Below are 19,793 nucleotides of genomic sequence, written 5' to 3' on the forward strand. Positions count from 1 at the left end.
GGTTTAGATCATGACGTTTAGTTTACATTTTGATTTTTGTGTTTAGAGATGTAAGAGTTTAGTGTTGGTTTGTTCCGAAAAAAATAATAATCTTCTACAAATGGGAGAGTATCTCTATTGAACTTGATTAAAGTTACATCATTTGTAAAGAAGAAGAAGTTTTTCAATAGGGTGCATTGGTCAGTTTGGAAAAAAATAAAAAATCTGTGCCATGGCATTAAGTAAACAGGAAGGAAGTGAATAAAAATATGCAGAAGGAAGTAGATAATGGTGAGTTAATTATATTTCGAAAACGATAATAAAAACTTCGTTCGGTTGGAATAAAATTTACCAATCCTACAGTGCTTTATAAAAAAAAATCGACTTCCAGCAGCAATTGTTGATTACTTGTGTGGGCTGGCAGAAATTGTCAACAGAAAAATATGTTACTTATAACTAATATTTCCGTTATTGTAAGTTCATTTCGGAGAGACCAAAGGAATATTAAACAGCGAAATGTTGGAAAGTTTTTAATGCGCCGAAATTTGAAAGTATCAGGGCATGTTCATTTTGTTTACCTTCCGTTTTTTAGCTGGTAAATATTGCATGCTACGTTGTCAGATGTACGGAAAATATTAATTCCGGTGGAATTTTGCAAAAGAATTTGATGAATTTGATGTTTTGTTTGCATTCTAGAAACCGAGATTAGATCTTCGCCGACAGATAACATTTGCGCTGGCTGCTTAAATCTGTTGGACGATGACGAGTTTATTTCCGCCTTGGGCCAGGAATGGCATATGGACTGTTTTAGGTAATTTTAAAATATTAAATTTAAATGGCATATTACACTAAAACGCGCTTTGTTTATTTGCAGGTGTTCAGCCTGCGATGCTGCTTTGTCAAATTGGTATTTTGAAAAGGATGGACTATTATTTTGTAAGGATGATTATTGGAGTCGATATGGTGAAGCATGCCAACAATGTAGTCAGGTAAATTCATTTACTGCTTCAAAAGAATAGTGATTAATCCACTTGTATACAGATAATCACTGGTCCTGTAATGGTGGCTGGCGAGCATAAATTCCACCCCGAGTGCTTCTGTTGCGGCTCTTGTGGAGCTTTTATTGGAGATGGGGACTCTTATGCGCTAGTTGAAAGATCCAAACTCTATTGGTGAGTGAAGAAGCCGTTATCTTCTCTTTTATGGTATGTGTTTTTTGTAGCGGGCAGTGTTACAAGAGACAGATGCAGCCGTTGCAGAAGGTGGCCAGATTCCCTTTTGCCCGGAAGCCGCACTCCATCCGGCTGGTCGAAATACCCGGAGGACAGAAAGGTATTAAATTATTGCGGGAATCGGTACCGAGCGGCAGCGATCAGTGTTTCACCATTTGCGAGTAAGTGTTGCCGTTTTGAATAATTTTAAGTTGTACATATCTATATAAAAACCCTAGATTAATTATTAGTGTAAGACAAAAAAGCGTTGATTTCACAAATCTTTCTCAACAGCCTTTTCTAAATGTGTTTGCATAATTTGCACAATCTAGTGAAATTTAGTTTGATTTTATTTTGGGATTTACCTGCTTAGAGTACTCCACTCAAGTTTGAGCTAGAGAGCCCCAAAAGTACAAGATTTAAGGTTCTAAGTCTGTAACCCAATTTGGATAAAATAATAAATTTTTTAACTTATTTTTCTTTGATATTAAAATTATAATATATAATAAAATTTAAAATAGAGATAGACATGATGATGATGATGGCTCTTAATTCCAGCTCAAAGGAAAAAAAGGGATATTTAGTATTATATTTTCTTTGTCCATTGTAAACTGCTTATAGTTGGAATTACTTATTAATGGAAATTAAAAAAAACTACAATTTTTAACCGCAACAGTGAAGTTATGACTGTGTAAACTTGGTGTACAATACTAGTTTTACACTGACAGTAAATTCATGAATTTCATCAAGTTTTTAACTGAAGGATGTCTTAAAATGTCACTTGCACAGTTTAACCAACTCAAATTATTAAAAACTTATGTTATATTTACAATTATAAAATAATCTACGATAAAAGGTGATGGGTCTGACCTTGGCTAAAAAATATAAATAGGGAGGGGATTAAAATATAATAAAAAAAATGAGTTTAAAAAGGAGCCTGGGTAGTTTAGACAGTTTTTGCAATGAACTTATGGTAAATTTGTAGCCACAAGTGAAACTTATCATAGCTTCGTGTACACCTTTCCAATATCACAGTCCATTATTTCCTTTTTACTACTAAAAGTTTGTAAATACATGATACTGTAAAGAATGAATTTCCTCAACTAAGTTAACGTTAAGTAATTAATATTTTTATACTATTGGTTGGATAAATTTATGAAGAATTTCGTGCATTTATTTCATGAGTTTTTGATATCAAAGCGGTGCTTTTTGAATAATTCGGTGGAGATTCTAACATCATTTAATGCATTTACTTTTACTAGGTTACTATGGAAATTGCAGGGCAGGTTACTTGAGGTGGCTTTCGCACTTCTAACATCCGCTTTTAACATATGCTGCTTTTTAATTCCGCATCCGCATAGGTAGGTGCACAGTAGTATTGTACGTATTTATTTTTACGCGTAATGACATTGTAGAAGGAGATTCGAAAGTTGTTGTCCAAATTTGTATAAAATTGTGGCCAAAGTAAATAAACCTTATTTTAACAAAATAATAAAATAAGAACTAAAAGTTCAGATTTTCACGAAATTATATATATTCACATGAAAATTGTTTCAACAACAGGGTGTCTTTATCAAATGTAATATTTACAAACTACCTGCTTCTATATATATCGAAAAATGACAATAAAACCTTAATTAATGTTGTTGTGGAATTTAAGTTTAATAATGGAGAGTTATTTAAATCTAATTGATCGTTAAGCAATACATTTGAATGTCTCATTTTGTTAGTCTCCATGGCCACCAGTAAATTAAATTAAAAGAGTGAGATGCAGCTGCATGTCATTCTTTTATATACAGACTTCTTAATACGCCACTCTCAACAGAAAATTACAACAAAGAACTTAATATCGTTAAATAAATTGCACTGAACAACGGCCATTATCGATAAAATAATAAATAAAAACAAATCCAGACAACAGTGAACTCTATTAATCCGAAACCTAATACAGAACACGAACAATTTAAAACAATTACATACATAGAAGAACTCAGTGGAAAAGTTTCAAAACATTTGTCAAAATATGGTTTAAAAATAGCTCTCAGAACTAACAACACAATAGGAAAATTTTTAAAAAACAGTAAAACGAAATGTCCAAAATCTCAAAAATCAGTCGTCTACAGGTTGAAATGCGGATCATGTCCTAAAATTTATATTGGACAAACAGGTAGATCTTTCAAGAAACGCATTGGCGAACATAAAAGAGCGTTTATAAACAATAGTCTACATTCTAATTATGCTACACACTTAAACACAGAAAAACACATTTTTGACTAAAATTTTGATATTTTACATACAGCCACGAAAAGTAGAAAATTAAATTTATTGAAAGTCATGGAGATTAACAAAGTGAGACATTCAAATGTATTGTTTAACTATCCATTAGATTTAAATAACTCTCCATTATTAAACTTAAATTCCCACAACAACTTTACTTAAGGTTTTAATGTCATTTTTCGGTATCTGTAGTAGCAGTTAGTTTGTAAATATTACATTTGATAAAGACACGGTGTTGTTGAAACAATTGCCATGTGAATATATATAATTTCCTGAAAATCTGAACTTTTAGCTCTTATTTATTTTGTTAAAAGGATTTTCATCAAGTAAAAGTAACTTCAGTTCAATTTATCAAACATTCTTTTTCAGCTATAACATTAACAGTTTTCCACGAAATTTCAAAAGTTATTAAAAAAAAATTACTTGATAATCTAGACACTCACTTTCACTTTTGTCCTGAATTGAAAGCCGTTTAGAATGTGATCTTATCGTGGCCACAAACACTAGTGGCTTGTCAGATCTTCTGTGATTATTGTGTTATTGGACTTATGCATGGGTTGCGATATTTTAAATAATTCACTTGAAAAGAGGTGTGTGGCGTTTTAGTAAGATTAAGCGTCACCACCTATCCGTTATCGGACTTTTTGTTTGTATAACATCTCCCTAAAATTAAGGTGGTGTCGTCTATTGGTTAATATTTTTTAAACATTCTTAAATTATTTTCAACTCTCGCTTGAATTTTTTCAATGAAATTTATTTCTCTTAAAATTAGGTTATACTTTTAACCTACGGAATTTCATCTGCCCAGACGTAATTGTTATAATCACCACATATCTTGTCTAGTAGAAGTTGATTTATCGGTGCAACAAGGTCAGTCTTATTCTTGCTTATAATAATTCGCAAAAAACACTTCGCGCAAATAGAACTTCAGATAATAATTTTTGTACTTGATTTATATTTTGATCTTAACTACAAAATAGATAAAATCTATAAATAGCAAAAATTAAAAGCATTTGTGCTGTAAGTATAGGATGACCTCTCCTTTAAATTTCTCTCTTTTTCTGACCTCTTTCAAAAAATGTTGAATTATGCCTAGGGATACTGAGTCCGGCCCTCTTCCTGGTCGTTATTCAGTTAGCATAAAAGTTGCACAGTTGTTGCTATAGAGAGTAGGATAGAAGCCACTTCACTTTGTTTAAATAGAACATCCTACATACAAGCACGCGGTGGAATGGCGGACCAAGTGTAGAATGATTTTGTTAGTTTTTTTGTAAATTCCAATATTTAATACATCCTTCTTAAAATAAAACGCTTCAGTGTGTGTTATTAAACCCACATAATTCAAGATAAGGTATTTTAGAATTTATTTTATTTTAAAGTTATTTTTCTATTACACACATTTTTGTACCAGTTAAAATTGCTTATCATGGGAACTAAAATTCAAGAAAATGTTATTCCAATTTCGAAGGTTTTCCACATTATTTGCCTTTCTAGATTAGACGTCAACAACGATTTGATGTCACTTCACATAGGAGACAAAATTTTGGAAATTAATGGTATGCCGGTGAAAGACACTCCCATAGAGAATGTCGAACATCTGCTTCTGTACTCCGACACGGTTTTACAGGTGCTTCCCGTACCGTTACCCGATTTTCTATATTCTCTAGTTTTCGCATAATTTCTAGTTGACTATCGAGCACGATCCCGACACCATCTCGCGAAGAATATCGCAACTGACTTCGTTGAATCAAACGGGCGGCACCCCACTGACTACCACCAAAAGCGACACGAACATACCCAGAAGTAAGGGCGTGCCCGTCGACGCGAAGGGCTTCGGTTCCGACGATTCGCTAAATAATAACGAACCTTCGGGCGTCAACGACGTTATCAATAAGGGAAACAAAAATGAAAAGTCCGCGAAGGAAAGGCTGTTCAAACGCAAAGACGAGGGATACATGAGCGGCACCAGATCGAGGCAGCTCAGGAGGAAAAACCACCTGGCAGAAGTTAACCAAAGTTTGGACAAGGAGAGAAGTTCGTCGATGAGCAGACTCTTGGACGAGTGAGTAAAATATTTAGGCTATCATGACAGACAAGTACGAAGCCTTAGCGAGAAACCTCATTTATAGTATATGGGGTTATTCACGGTATAAAATCTTTATGTAAAATAGTACAAAATGCTAGCGTTTTTTTGAACTCTAAATGTGGTATTTACTTTGATCTAACTAACCAAACACCCAAAAAAGTACACATGTTTCGTCCAAAAAAATACAATACAGAAACAATACTTGTTCTGAAAAAACTCCTCCACGGAGTGTATTGTTTTTCTCAATAATACATTTTTAAGTGAGTTTTTAAATTTGCTTTCATTGATAATAAGTACATAGAATAAGTACGTAGCTGCTTCACATGGTAACATAGCTGTGAACTTTAGCAGATGTTAAAAAGTTCTGCAAAAATGTTTCTTACGTAAGTGGTATAATACGAAACATATTGGAATCCCGTTAAGTAATTTTAGCTCCTTGAAAAGGTCTCTCCAGGAAAAGGTACTCTTTTTAAATGTTATTGTTTCTCATGATTCGCAATGCCACCTCCAAGCAACAATACCAAATGATAGTTGCATTATGAAAGGATTGCACACCTCTATTTAAGAATGCATGTGCATGCATTGCCGATAAGTGAAAAAATTGACTCTGTAGTCATATTCAAACCGTACTGACCCTCGAGAAAGTGATTGAACTTATTTAGAATTTGCCCTATAACTGTGTACTCTTTCTTTATATTTCTTTTTATGTATTTGCCTTACAACAACCTTCTTCACAGCTACTGGATCGGTGCAATCAAAATCATAAAAAAATTAAAAAAATACATAGAATTTGTGCCAATGTGAGAAATTACATGTAATACACTCGTAGCTATTTTACTAAAAACGTATTTTGCTTATTGAAAACATATTAAGAACACAGTGAACAACTAAAATATAGAACAAATTCATTTGAAAGTTAGATATCCACCATAATTTTTTTGTGCATCTTTTGCAGTAAACAGAAAATATTCAAGGTGGGTAAAAAAGTATCCATCTTCGATTTCTGTGTGAAATTTTTCGCATAATTCTATCTTCTATTTTTCATGAGCAAAAGAATAAAAAAACAGATTTAATTTTGAAATGAATACTTTTTAAGTGGTTTTCCGGATAATTTTAGTTTTATAGCGGTTACTAAGGTTTTTATAAATATCTTTTTGTAACTTCTAACACTATAAAGTATTCCAAAATCGCCTTAGATTTTTGTTGCAACAGTGTAAGGCTCCTAGCTAAGTTTTATGAAAGTTTCCAGGGTTTTAAATGTTATTTGAATTATATGAGCATGGCTTTCCTTGTACATAGCGGCAATTGTTACATTTGTTCAGATTGACGTAAACGATTTCATGAAAAACAAAAAAAAAACATATTTCAAGAAATATTTCCGAAACTTGCAGACATATTTCTTGAAAGAAATGCTCTGCATTTTAATTTCCATTTTACATCATTTTCATTTTTTGACTTTCACCAATATTAGGTTTTTAGATCTAAACTAACCAAAACGAGTGCGGAGATGACATATCTTCGTCATGTTCTTTTTTTAATACTACAGTTAATGTTCGATATTAATAAAAATGAATGATTAAAATAAAAACATAAGAAATTAGTTGTTAGTTCGGGAAGCTCAAAGTCTAGAATAATCTAAAACAGCCTTTTTATGTTTGAAATTATGACATTATTTCAAAAGTCCAAGGCTATTAAATTTTATTATACTCTATTAACTCCAATCTCACATGACAAAAAAAAAGAAGGAATTACAGCTAATTCTTCTTTGAAGTATCCGTCAGTCATTGACCGAGATTGGACTACTATTAAAAACAAGCAAAAATATAATGGCCGTACAAAAAATGTTATAATCTACAACACAAATTAAAGTTGTAAAAAATAGTACTACAAGATCCAAAAATAAAATTGGATATATATCACTCGATATATTTTTTTATTTTTGAGCTAAAGACATTTACAGAATCATTAAAAAAACGCCATACTATTGATAACCAAAGCGTCTCAAAGGTGCAGATAAACCATAATTTATTTTATGAAAAAGCAATTATAAACAATATATTTTTTAAGATTTAAGATTTTATGTAGAGTTTTTATAACAATTTATTTTGTTCTTTTGCTATGAGTTGTAAAATTTATGCAGTTATGTCATAAAAAAAATTGATAGACGGATTTATTAGAATTTTTTTTTGACTTTTGCAATTTTTACCTAATAGTTACAGTTTCCAAATGAAAGAATAAAATCCCCACTTATAAAAAAAAAACAAATATGCAGAAAGTGTTTTTTTATAATAGTAACATTTCCGTAATATTTTACTGGTTTCTATTTTCCTTTTTGAAATAAAAAAATAAAAACATTATTTTTTCACCATTTCACCAAAACTACCGTTTATTTTAAAAACAGTTCTTCGCATTTGTTTTGAAACACCCTGTACAAAAGTAAAATAGTGCTTTAAAGCAATCGATACTATTAAAATCCTGCAAAGTTCTTTTAACAAAACCTAGTGATTATGTACTTTTAAGTTTAAGTTGTCGAAACAATTGTCATATGAAAATATATAATTTCGTGAAAATCTGAACTTTTAATTCTTTATCATGGTTAATCATCTCAAAAATTCATCATCTCAAAAGTCCGTGTAGGTGAATCCACCTGCTTACCAGCATCAAGAGTAGTACTTAAAAATTGATCATAAACAACCAAATTTTCTATAAATTTCATTATTTTCTTCTCTTAAACTTCAAATTATTATTATTATTATTATTATTGGTATTATCCCGCTTCTAGCGCTCCCAACTCGAAGAGGTGCTTAGAGTTGTCGCGTGCCTACTCGTTCCTGGAATCCAGACCGCCGCAAAGGGTGTTCAGGGCGTCGGATCTGGTAAAGGGCGAGCTGCTCGGCCAGGGTTTCTTCGGGCAAGTGTACAAGGTGACCACCAAAGACACGTCGGAGGTTATGGTGCTCAAGGAGCTGTACAGGGTGGACGAGGAGGCCCAGAAGAATTTCCTGAAGGAAGTGGCGGTCCTGCGCAGCCTCCATCACGGCAACGTGTTGAGGTTCATCGGCGTGCTCTATAAGGAGCAGCGACTCCACCTCGTCACCGAATACATATCGGGCGGCACTCTGACGGAATTGCTGCACGACCTTGGGCAGCCTTTGCCGTGGGAACAGAGGGTGTCGTTCGCAAAGGACATCGCGTCCGGCGTCGCTTACTTACACTCAATGAATATCATCCACAGGGATTTGAACTCGCACAACTGCCTGGTGAGGGACGATAAGACGGTTATAGTGGCCGATTTCGGACTGGCCAGGATCGTTTCCCAGGCGACGAACAGTGCTAGGCGCGTTTCGTCCAACAGTGAGTAGTTATCTATTTAAAAAAAAAGTTGAGGCTGTAAGAAATGAAAATTACGAAAAGGATTTTTTATTTTTATTTGTATTTTCTTCTTTTAAATGAAACACTCTGTGTATTAAGGCATTTTTGAACTCCTCATAACTTTCTAAACATATTTGATATATAATAACCTATACCTCAGAAAAGTCGTACCGCTTTACCGTGTCTATGTCGCAAGGTGACATTTGCAGTTCCAAACATATCTATCGATTTCGTCGACTGCAATCGTTTGTTAAATATTTGGGGTTGATTTTTTTATAGAAGGCGATATACATTACTTACGTTGAGTCATTTTTTCAAATGTAAATTTCTACTTTTATAATTTTATTATATTTGCCTTTATATATAATATAAGTATTATACACTGTGTCCCATTCTGGCCGCGACTGAGCAAACCTTTGGTACTTTTTTGTGAAACGAAAGATCACGTTAAAAAAAAATTCATTCCTCGCTTACTTTTTAAAATACAAGGTGATTTTAGAAATTTGAAGTTTTGGGGCGCCCCTCGTATCTCGTATATCCATTGAAATGTCCGATATAGATTTTTACGTAAAATTCAGTGGCGTAGTTTGTATATTAGTTTTCTCTATATATTCTGATTGGATTTTCATCAAAGGTGGTCTCTGTAATCTGTATGTTTTTATTAGTTTAGTTTAGTTATTACGGATTTGCTTCCGCTTATATGTGCCTAAGTATATGTGTGTTGAGGTTTGTGTTGGAAGAACGTGTTGTTAATTCTTAGTTCGTTGTGTGCACATAATTGTATTAGCATTTCACCTTGGTGGTTTACTACATCTTCATTAAAAATTTTTTTACTCTATCTAGTATTTCGTTTTCCACTCTTGTGTTCAGGTCTCCCATAATAATTATTCTGGCTTTAGATGGTATGTTATTAAGTTCGTCTTGTATTTGGTCGCAGAAGGCTACATATTCAGTATTCCTATTAGTATTCTATCATTTACGTACTTAACGTCAGTTATGTGTGGTATAAATTTCTCATTTATTAATAATCCAACTCCCGAATTTGTCATTTTATCGGTTTTCTCTATGCCACTATATAATAACATGTAATTTTCGTATTGTGTGGTCCCTTTTCCTTTCTTCCGTTCCGATAGAGCACAAATATCGATTTTTTGATTATTTAGTTCAGTTATGATTTCTTGGTCTCTCATAAACCTTAATATATTTTTCCGTTTCCATATTCGTTTCCGTGTTCTTGCCGTTGTCCTTTGTTCCCTAATCCGTCCAACATGCGGGACTATTTTCCCAGTTGTAAGAGCTAGATTATTTTTTTACTTAAGGCAGGAAGCTAATCTTACCTAGAAACCCTCCTTGGGACCGGCAACATGACTATGTCAAATTAGGTTAGTATACGTTTCTGATTCGTTTCTCCCGAAAGGTCCGGCTGGAAACAAGAGGCAAGAGCGGAAGAAACGATACACGGTGGTGGGCAACCCTTATTGGATGGCGCCCGAGATGATGAAGGGCAACAAGTACGACGAAAAGGTCGACATATTCAGCTTCGGGATAATTCTGTGCGAGGTGGGTACTTAAAACCCCGCCTTAGCTTTCGTTTAGTAGCCCATGGTTTCTAGATAATCGGGAGAGTGCAGGCGGACCCGGATTTTTTGCCCAGATCGAACGATTTCGGCCTGAACCAAGCGGCTTTCAAGGAGAAATTTTGCTCGTCTTGTCCGGAACCTTTTTATCAAATCGCCTTTTTGTGTACCGATCTCAATCCAGACAAGCGGTCAGTCGTAATTTCATCAACGCACGACACGCCGATATTTTAACCTTCGATTGATTTTAGGCCGCCCTTTGAAGTGATGGAAGTGTGGTTAGAATCACTTTCCATGCATCTGTCGGTGAGCATGCCTCTTCCGCCCGATTTGTTGTTCGACATCCAACATTATAGGGGGATCAGTCCCACCTCCTCCGGCAGCACCACCCCCGAAGGTAAATATATACGGGGCGTTATTGAAACGACGTCATATTAATTTAATGATTTAATGAACGAGTCTCGTAGTTGATGGATAAAGTGCCAAAAATACTCCTTCGTTAGGGCTGCAGTCTGGTAGTCTAGAAAACCAGCTCCAACGATTTGCAATAACGTTGCAAGTTGTACAACACCAAGTTCATATTTAAAATCTCGCAAATTCATGCCTCGAAAAATAATTTGTTACGTTATTAGTGTCAACGAAGTTTTGCCAGCGTTAGTTTCATACATACAAATTAGAATAAAAGCTGATTACATGCTAGATGTTTTACTCCTTCTATTTTTGCAAGGAAAACTTAAGTCTTGTTACTTTCGAAAATTGAAGAAATCGAATTTTTCGAAAGTATCTGCGCTCGTAGAAAAATTTTATATCTCGGTAACGGTAAGCCCTACGGGATCGCCGTTGGTACAGAAATGATCACCGTCGAAAAAAAAAATTTTTTGTCTCTTTGTCCGTTCTCTGTTCTCGTCTTTTGAAAATTGAAAATTTAAATTTGCCTCCTTTTTAACCTTCCACGAGGCACATAAGCTTATAAGAAATGGCACTGAAGCGACGCCAGTATCCATCTTTTTTTCGCGATTTTCGACTGTTTTTTGGACCTTGCTATGAAACACGTGTCCGAAATTTGAAGCACTCGGCTTCATGTTTAGCTCATATATGCAGCATTGCCCCGTGACGGAACCTATTGAAAATGGGGGGCTGGGGGTCCGGAAGTATTCTAAAAAAATAAAAAATCGCGCGTGTAAGGATCTACAAAAAACATCATTTTTCAAAAACCGTTTACGATACCAAAAAAATTCTTGAACCAGAAGAAGCGGAAGATACAGCTCTATTAACTTTTATTCGTGACAATTTTTCAACAATATACAGTTTGCGCCGAAAATTCAAAAAATTGAATTATTGAAAATTGGCAATAATTTAAAATCTGGTGTTTTAGATGTCAGTTTCTTTTACATGACGATATACCCCATATAGACAGCTTAATCTTTTGTATATACGGTTTTTAAGTATTGTACAGGGTGCGATATTCCGCGCAATATTAAAAAACATAATAAGTATTCCAAATTTGCAGCTACCGACTTCAGACTTGGGAGAGAAATAGAAGTCTGGATACGCATTTAGACTCTTTAAATTGGGAGCAATAAAATAACGTCAAGTATTTTTTTATTTTTTTATTATTTTTTTTTTTCATTCAGAAAAACATATTTTCCTTCAAAGCCATTAATTAATTTTAAGTTAATTTTTAATTCAATTAATTCAAATGTAGTTGGCCTTCCAGTTTCCAGTTCGTGATTCTAGATTGGACTTTGTGCTTTCGGTGTCATCGATAATCCCAAACAAAATAGTGCCTCCACAAACAAATTCTCTGGCAAATTTTTATTCACAATCAAAAAATAACTATACAAGTAATGGGGATAAGTTTACTGTAATGCCATCTGATGGTGGTGTTTTGTTGCTCTGTATTAACTTTACTCGAAAAATAATTAAATGAAACGGTGCTCCTTCACAGTAACAGTAGGACCAAGTGGACCAAGATACCAAGTATAACAAAATATCGATTCCAGACTCACCAATCGGATTATCAGATGTAATTTCAATAACATCCCGTACACGTTTAATTAATTTAACTTGCAGGCATACCGTCATCTGGGCATCGCAGTCCCGCACTCGAGCCCATCAAGGAAGGTAAAATAAGCAAAACCTCGTCGCCGGAGAAGAAAGCGACGAACGGCGACAACCTCAAACCGATGGAAAACGTACTATCGACGAAACCCGCCCTTGGCGACGAACTTTCCGCGAAAAATTTGGAAAACCCTACCTTAGTGACGAAGATCCCGGACGTTAGGTCGTATCCCGATTACGAGAACATCGGGTTTTTGAAAAACGACAAGGTGTTCGCGTGCGACACGGAAAAGTGCGTGAAAAGCTTGACGGACGCGGAACTGAAGACGGCGGAAAAGCCCAACAACCGTTGCGGGGACGAGCGCCGGTTCAAGGTGCGCCTGAGGACGGTGCCGAAAAATTTCACCCGAAACCGGTTCATGAAGGAGATCAAAGACAACACGTCCAGTTCGGCCGGCACCTGCGACGACGCCGCCATATTCGGCCCGAAGCGCGACTTTCACGCGCCCCCCAGCGCTCCGGTTATACGGTAAAAACGGCAAATTATATATATAATATAAAATATATATTCAGGTCGGCGCTGTTGTCCATCTTCATGCCAAATTAAATTTAAATAATTCGTAACTTGCACATTTTCTAACAACTGCTCTATTTCTGTTGCAAGGAAATTTAAATATCGCTAGGCATTTAAGGATCCTTCGTATATAACCAATTCGACTACCATATTGTTCAACATACCACGCCATACATTAACTGACGTCCGTCCTTGGATTTTCACTGTCTGCGTTTTGTGTGGATTATTGGTGGACCAAAAATGTTTATTGTTCCTATTAAATATTCCTGCTGAAGTGAAGGAAGCCTCATCCGCACGTTATCTAACAACTGTTCTATTTCTGTTGCAAGAAAACTAACCAAAACTAATCAAAACTAAAGATCTGCAGAGTAAGTGAAATAACTTAAAATATTTCGAATGGGTTATACTAAACATTTTCCACATAACCTCCATTATTCTCTATACATCGGACAATATTTCCTTTCAATTTCCTATTTATATACGAGGTGATAAAATCAGGGTTTACTCTGTTTAGATCTTGTAAAACGATATTAGGTCTTTCTCTTGTCACTTGTAAACTTTCAGGCCTATTATAATAAATTTTATTTTTTAAGTATCCCCACAAAAAAAATGTCACAAGGATTGAGGTCGGGGCTGATTATTTATTATTGAAATAGTCGGTAACCAGTTCGACATTATGTGGAGGTGCGCCATCTTGGTGCCAAATTAAATTTAAACAATTCCTAACGGGCACATTTTCTAACAACTGTTCTATTTCTGTTACAAGGAAACTAATCAAAACTGAAGATCTACAGCGTAAGTTAAATAACTTAAGATATTTCAAATGGGTTATACTGAGGAAGAAAAACCCCAAATAATAAAATTGTATTATTCAAACGGGACATAATATTGCAAGGGTTAAAAGAGAATATCGACAAATATATCCAGGTTAGAAACCAGGACAATAGAAAGAAATTTTCATGAAGACCTCAATACATTACTTTACTTTCAATTTTGGAGAAAAGGGTAAAATAACTAAGTACTCTTAGCTCATGGCATGGTAAAATGCCTTTAGAGAACGAAATCGCTTTCGATTTGCTTGCGGTGTATTTACTGCTTCTACTATACCCACGTAAAAAAGTATTTTTCTACTCCCGTCTGTAAAATACCTAATTACCGACCAATCTAGCGTGCGGGAAGCATCACTTTACCACGCCAGTTTCGTTTCCCACGAATCCGAGCCACTTTGGACATCTCCGGAATTTTACCACACGAGTTTGGGAACAATCGGATGTTTTCGGGGATATTTCCCACCCTTTGAATTTTGACGTTTGTCAATTCTGACGGTCATATCAGTGAATGTTGTTTTGCGAAAATGTACGCAAAAACTAACAGTCGTAGAAAAAATATAGTATGCAACACGTTCGGTAAACTTTTTAAGTCACTCATTTATTAAACACTTACTCCGCTCGTGTCAAACAAACTCGTGAGTCAAAGGCCGTTTACCGCACTTGTTGCATAATATACTATTTTAAATTAATTTTTATTTATATCTCAACTTTTTCTAAGCCAATATTTGACCCTTCCCCCACCCTTAATTTGACGAGATAGAAAAAAATTGTTCAAACAAAACAGTTTCCTTATCTAAAGTAAATTACGTTAAAACAAATTTTGATATAGATTAATTTGGTATATTTTTGAGAAAACCCGTTTTTTTCTATTTTACAGTAGAGGTTACGCCCCCTAGCGGCCGTTTTATGAACCTGGGAAGAATTTCCAGCTTTTTCTCTTGGCCGATTGACCTATAAATATTTTTCTCTAACTTGTAGGACTAACGGTAACCTGAGATATGGCCCGCGTCCTTTATTAATAGGCCACCCGGTACAAAACATGCACTTTTTCCAATAATAGAGAAGTTATTGCATTTTATTAGTTTATTACATTACAACAAACAAAAAGGGGGTGAAAATTATGTTTATCTTGTGATTGATGAAACAACTGACTCATATGGGAAATATATTGCACAAGCATTGAAAACCAGTAAATTCAATGATTATGGTAAAGTTCGCCGGACGATATAAACTAAATAAATAATAAATATATAAAATAAACTTGTGAATCAAATGCCGTTTACTGCACTTGTTGCATAATATACTATTTTCCCTTACCTCTGTGTCAATTCTGTTTTATAAAGTAATTTCTACGAGTCGGCAAAAAGTTAGTTTTTTTTTTCTTGTCCATAGCGTGGAACAGCGTTCGCCAGAGAAAACCAACAACCTCAACTTGGACAGCATCAACGCCGTCCCGTCGGCAGTCACGCAAAAGTTCGTCCACAATAAGACCGTCAAGGACAACAACAAAGCGAACAACGTTCCCGACCTCGTATCTTCCACTCCACCCTCTACTACCTCGAATTTTTTCCCCAATCCGGAAGAAAGGCAGTTGTCTAGAAACAACCTCGAGAGATCGAGCTTAGTGCGTAGACGTTATACCAAAACACCCGACGACGCTCCCGTGTTGAAACGCACGCCACTGCTTCAGCGCAAAGCGACCGGCAAGTTCTATTGCCCGGAAGTTGCGGAAATAAAGGCCGACAATTCCGGGATACTGGCCAAGGTGCTGAAGAGAACGCCGATATTCGAGAGGAGGAGCATTAAACCCAGCCAGGAGGAGACTATAACCCGCGCCTACAACTCCTACTTGCCAGACTCCTTAAAAATGGAAGAAAGAAAGGTCGTCAACCTGGATCAACTTCCCAAAACCACCTGCACGCCCTCCACTAGCAGTTGCAAGTCCAGCAACGTCGTCAAGAGTATCGTGGACTCCTTGAATCGGAAAAGTGGGGGTTTGAGTTTCGGTACCAGGGGCAACTTCGGTAGGAGTTCCTTGAAAGTGTCCGGTAATCCAAAGGTCAACTTGAAGGGCGTGATCAGGAGTCGCGATTCCGAATTTACCGCCCTCTAAAATGGTTTTTTGATTCAGTATTTTGACATTCCATGACAAATAATACGGGAGTATTCAGACTTGCGTCGACGGCCTATTGAAGTACTAATTTCTAGAGAAAGTATTCAGTGCAATAGCCGCTTTGTGCTCTATTTTTAGCGTCTAGCTTTTCCAGAGTATTGGACCGCTGAGATTTGCCGTATATATAGCCCAAAGTTGAAGGTGCTTTTTATAACCACGTATGTTTATCTCGAAGGTTTGATGATGAGGAATAGATCTCTTAAATTTTGACTGCTTGCAACTGAGCGCCCTCTACGAGCATGGCCAGCAATGTACTGTGGACTCTTTGAGTCGGATTAGGAGGGGATTTGAGTTTCGGTACCAGGGACGGCTTTGGCCGGAGTTCCTTCAAAGTGTTGGGTGTCGGAAACTCAACTTGAAAGCCATGTTCAGAAATCTTGATTCCTATTTCTTCTCTTATGCAGTATTTTGACATTCCGTCACAAATAATACTTAAGTATTCAGACTTGCGTCGACGGCCTATTGAAGTACTAATTGTTAGAGAAAGTGTTGAGTGCAATGGCCGCTTTTTTACTGCATCAGCTTGTTTCCCCTATTTATAGCGTCTAGCTTTTCCAGGGTATTGGACCGCTGAGATTTGCTCTCCTTTCGTTTCTATATCCCGAAGTTGAAGTTGCTTTTTATAACCACTGTTTATCTCGACGGTTTGATGATGAGGAATAGATCTCTTAAATTTTGACTGCTTGTAACTGAATGTCCTCTACGAGCATGGCCAGCAACGTACTGTGGACTCTTTGAGTCGGATTAGGAGGGGATTTGAGTTTCGGTACCAGGGACGGCTTTGGCCGGAGTTCCTTCAAAGTGTCGGGTGTCGGAAACTCAACTTGAAAGCCATGTTCAGAAATCTCGATTCCTATTTCTTCTCTTATGCAGTATTTTGACATTCCGTGACAAATAATCATAGTACTCGTAGTAGTACTTAAGCTTCTGTTCGCGGTAAGGGAACGCTGGATAACAACCATATTACTGGTGGTACCTAAGAATCATTTTCCATGAAGTCTTTATTCCAATGTTCTTTACGACGCTAGGTGGTTTTTTCGATGTCTAGCTTTTCAAAACCGCTGTGATTTATTCTGCAATAATAGCTACGTTTGGTCTTGTCTGTTTTGGAGTTGAAAAGGCTTTTTAAAATGCCAACTATTGAGGTTTTTTGAGATTTGTACACACTAACACAAGGAACCATGTTGGTTATTTAATCAGTTACAAAACACTATCGTCCCTAAACAATGATTTGTTCGAAAAGCCTTTTTCCAAGCAGAAAAAACTGCCATACCCATACCATTGATTCGGTTATGGTGTTTCTGCATTACAAAGCGTGGGACAATCAGAAAGTCAACTTGAAAGGCAATCAGAAGTCTCGATTCCATTTTTTTTCTCTTATGTAGTATTTTGACATTCCATGACAAATAATACGGGAGAAATTAGGCTTCCGTTCCCTATTCGAGTCAAGGCTGGATAACAACTATATTACCGGTGGTACCTAAGAATCATTCTCCATTAAGTCTTTATGCCAATGTTCTTTACGACACTAGGCGGCTTTATCCTTTCAAGGCCGCTGCGGTTTACTCTGCAATAATAGCTACGTCTCGTTTGTCTGTTTTGCAGTTGAAAGGGCATTTTAAAATGAAATATGTTAATTTAAATTTTGTGCTACTTGCATTTGTCATGTATCTTTTGAAAGAGTCTATGCGTTTCACACCGTCAGGAAGTTGTTTTTTTGGGAACAATTTTAACGTAAATATCAGACATTCCAGTTAATTAGATTTGCCAAAGCCGCTTCTAGATTATCCAATTTATGGTATAAATCACCACGAACGTCAAACGAATAACATTCCCGACCTCTCATCTTTCACCTTACTCGAATATTAGCGGAAACATTTTTCTCTAACCAAAACTGGCGATTTTTTCTTTTATAGTACCCAAGAATCATTTCCTATGAAGAATTTATCCAATATCATTTATGACACCGTGAAGACGAGAATTTTAAGTACTATTTGGTAAAATTTAAGAGGTCCAGTGCAATAGCCGCTTGGTTACTGTCCCAGGTAGTTTTGTTTTTTTATTGTCTAGCTTTTAGTAACAACTACGTTTCGTTTGTATGTTTTGAAGTTGAAGGGGCTCTTGGTGATCTTGGAGGTGCACCAAAGAACGATCTTGGTTTCCAGTGACAGTGGTGGTGTGTAAAAGATTAGCATGAGACTAGCACTCAGTGGGAACTGTGTTTCTCGTGCTCTGTTTGAAGAAACCTATGGGTTTGTTAATTCTTTTCCTTCACACTACCAAGAAGTGACCTTGTGATTTTTTATCCTGACTATGTACATAGATGTGAAGAGCACAAGAGCAGCGCCCACTGAAGATTTTATTAATGATTTTCTGCTTTCTAGTGGTGTTAAACTTAAGGCTGTGAGTTGTCTTCATGTGATAAATGCTTTATATTATTTGAAAAGTATGCATTCCAAGCCACTATTATATACTCTTAATTAAGACTTTGAGGAAATAGCTGTCTGGGCACCCTTTCTCATTTGTTTTTTCCATTGTAACTCATCCGTTTCAGTTATTTCCAGATCACTGTGCTATCTAATTGCTTGGCCTATTCATAGAAATGGGTCTCAATATGGGATTATAACAGCATAAGTTGAAACTACTACAACGGTTGCTGCCGACTTTGCCCACAAGCAATGAAGCAATCTTTTCCTCCACCCATAAATTGCAAGTTAGGCTGTTGATGGAAATAGTGCCTGAGATTTTAACACAGTGACATAAGGAACCATGTTGGTTATTTAAAACATAAAACACTACCGCCTAAGCAATGATTTTTTCAAAAAGTGGTGTAAACTTATGATCCAATCACATTAGTTTAGAGTACCATATGCTTCTATACCATTGCCAGCGATGTAATTGATTGAATTGGTTAATTAGTCCTTTGATTTGCTTTGCTTTGTAGGGAAAACTATTTAGTACAAGCAAATTAACTTTTTTTTTTTGGTAGCACTATCAAAGAAATCTCTTTCCTCCGAGATTACGTACCAAACGAAATGTATGTAAATATACTTAGATATTATACTCCGGAAAAAAAAACGCGTTAACCATTGTTTTTCAGCGGCATAACAACCCATTATACTAATTTTACTGTGATAAACTAAGTATTTGTACATATTTTAATGCAAACATAAATATTTAACATGATACAAAGATTGTAATATAAGTAAATGATCTTTATGTTTACTCACGATATTTTCTTTTTATGTAAATTTATTTAGGTTAAGTTTCGCGGATATTTGTTTACAGTGTGATATCGTTTGCTATCGCCCAATGGCGGTCGAGTTTTTATAAGTTGCTCAAACGAGAATGTTTAACGCCCCGGAAATATAAAGGTGTTTTTATTTTTGTTTTAATTTGTAAATGAAATTTCACTGAATAAAGAATTTAGTGCGGTCCAGGCGAGTTTGCATTGTCAGCCACCATCCCGTAAAAAAAAAACGATTGAATAATTGTTCAAGGTTTTGAAAGAAAACCTAATCTCTATTAAAATTGAGTATTCTTCATAAAAACTGCTTACTGGTTTTCTGTCCCCCACTCCTGAGTACTCCCTGTCATTTTCATTCCTCTGGCCAATAAGTCACAATTCCCGAACTTGAAACTGTTAGACGAGC

General features: G+C 35.8%; 1 protein-coding gene across 3 annotated transcripts; it reads left to right on the forward strand.

Annotated features, from left to right (window-relative positions):
• The first annotated feature begins 175 nt into the window (after positions 1-175).
• On the forward strand, positions 176-19,706 carry LOC132706873 (LIM domain kinase 1). 3 transcript variants are annotated; one of them, XM_060678482.1, is made up of 14 exons: positions 176-270; positions 676-790; positions 854-968; positions 1,021-1,151; positions 1,202-1,372; positions 2,453-2,551; positions 4,962-5,094; positions 5,153-5,529; positions 8,336-8,907; positions 10,343-10,485; positions 10,539-10,693; positions 10,754-10,899; positions 12,576-13,092; positions 15,360-19,706. In XM_060678482.1, the coding sequence occupies exons 1-14, from the start codon at positions 249-251 to the stop codon at positions 16,078-16,080; spliced, it is 3,417 nt and encodes a 1,138-aa protein (XP_060534465.1). In that variant the 5' UTR covers positions 176-248; the 3' UTR covers positions 16,081-19,706. The 3 variants fall into 3 exon arrangements, with proteins under 3 accessions (XP_060534465.1, XP_060534464.1, XP_060534466.1); XM_060678481.1 differs by lacking the exon at positions 176-270 and adding an exon at positions 414-574; XM_060678483.1 differs by lacking the exons at positions 176-270; positions 2,453-2,551 and adding an exon at positions 415-574.
• Positions 19,707-19,793: the final 87 nt, after the last annotated feature.

The sequence above is a fragment of the Cylas formicarius genome, unplaced genomic scaffold (genome assembly GCF_029955315.1).
Source record: "Cylas formicarius isolate icCylForm1 unplaced genomic scaffold, icCylForm1.1 PGA_scaffold_8__14_contigs__length_24414737, whole genome shotgun sequence".
Classification (NCBI taxonomy): Eukaryota; Metazoa; Arthropoda; class Insecta; order Coleoptera; family Brentidae; genus Cylas; species Cylas formicarius.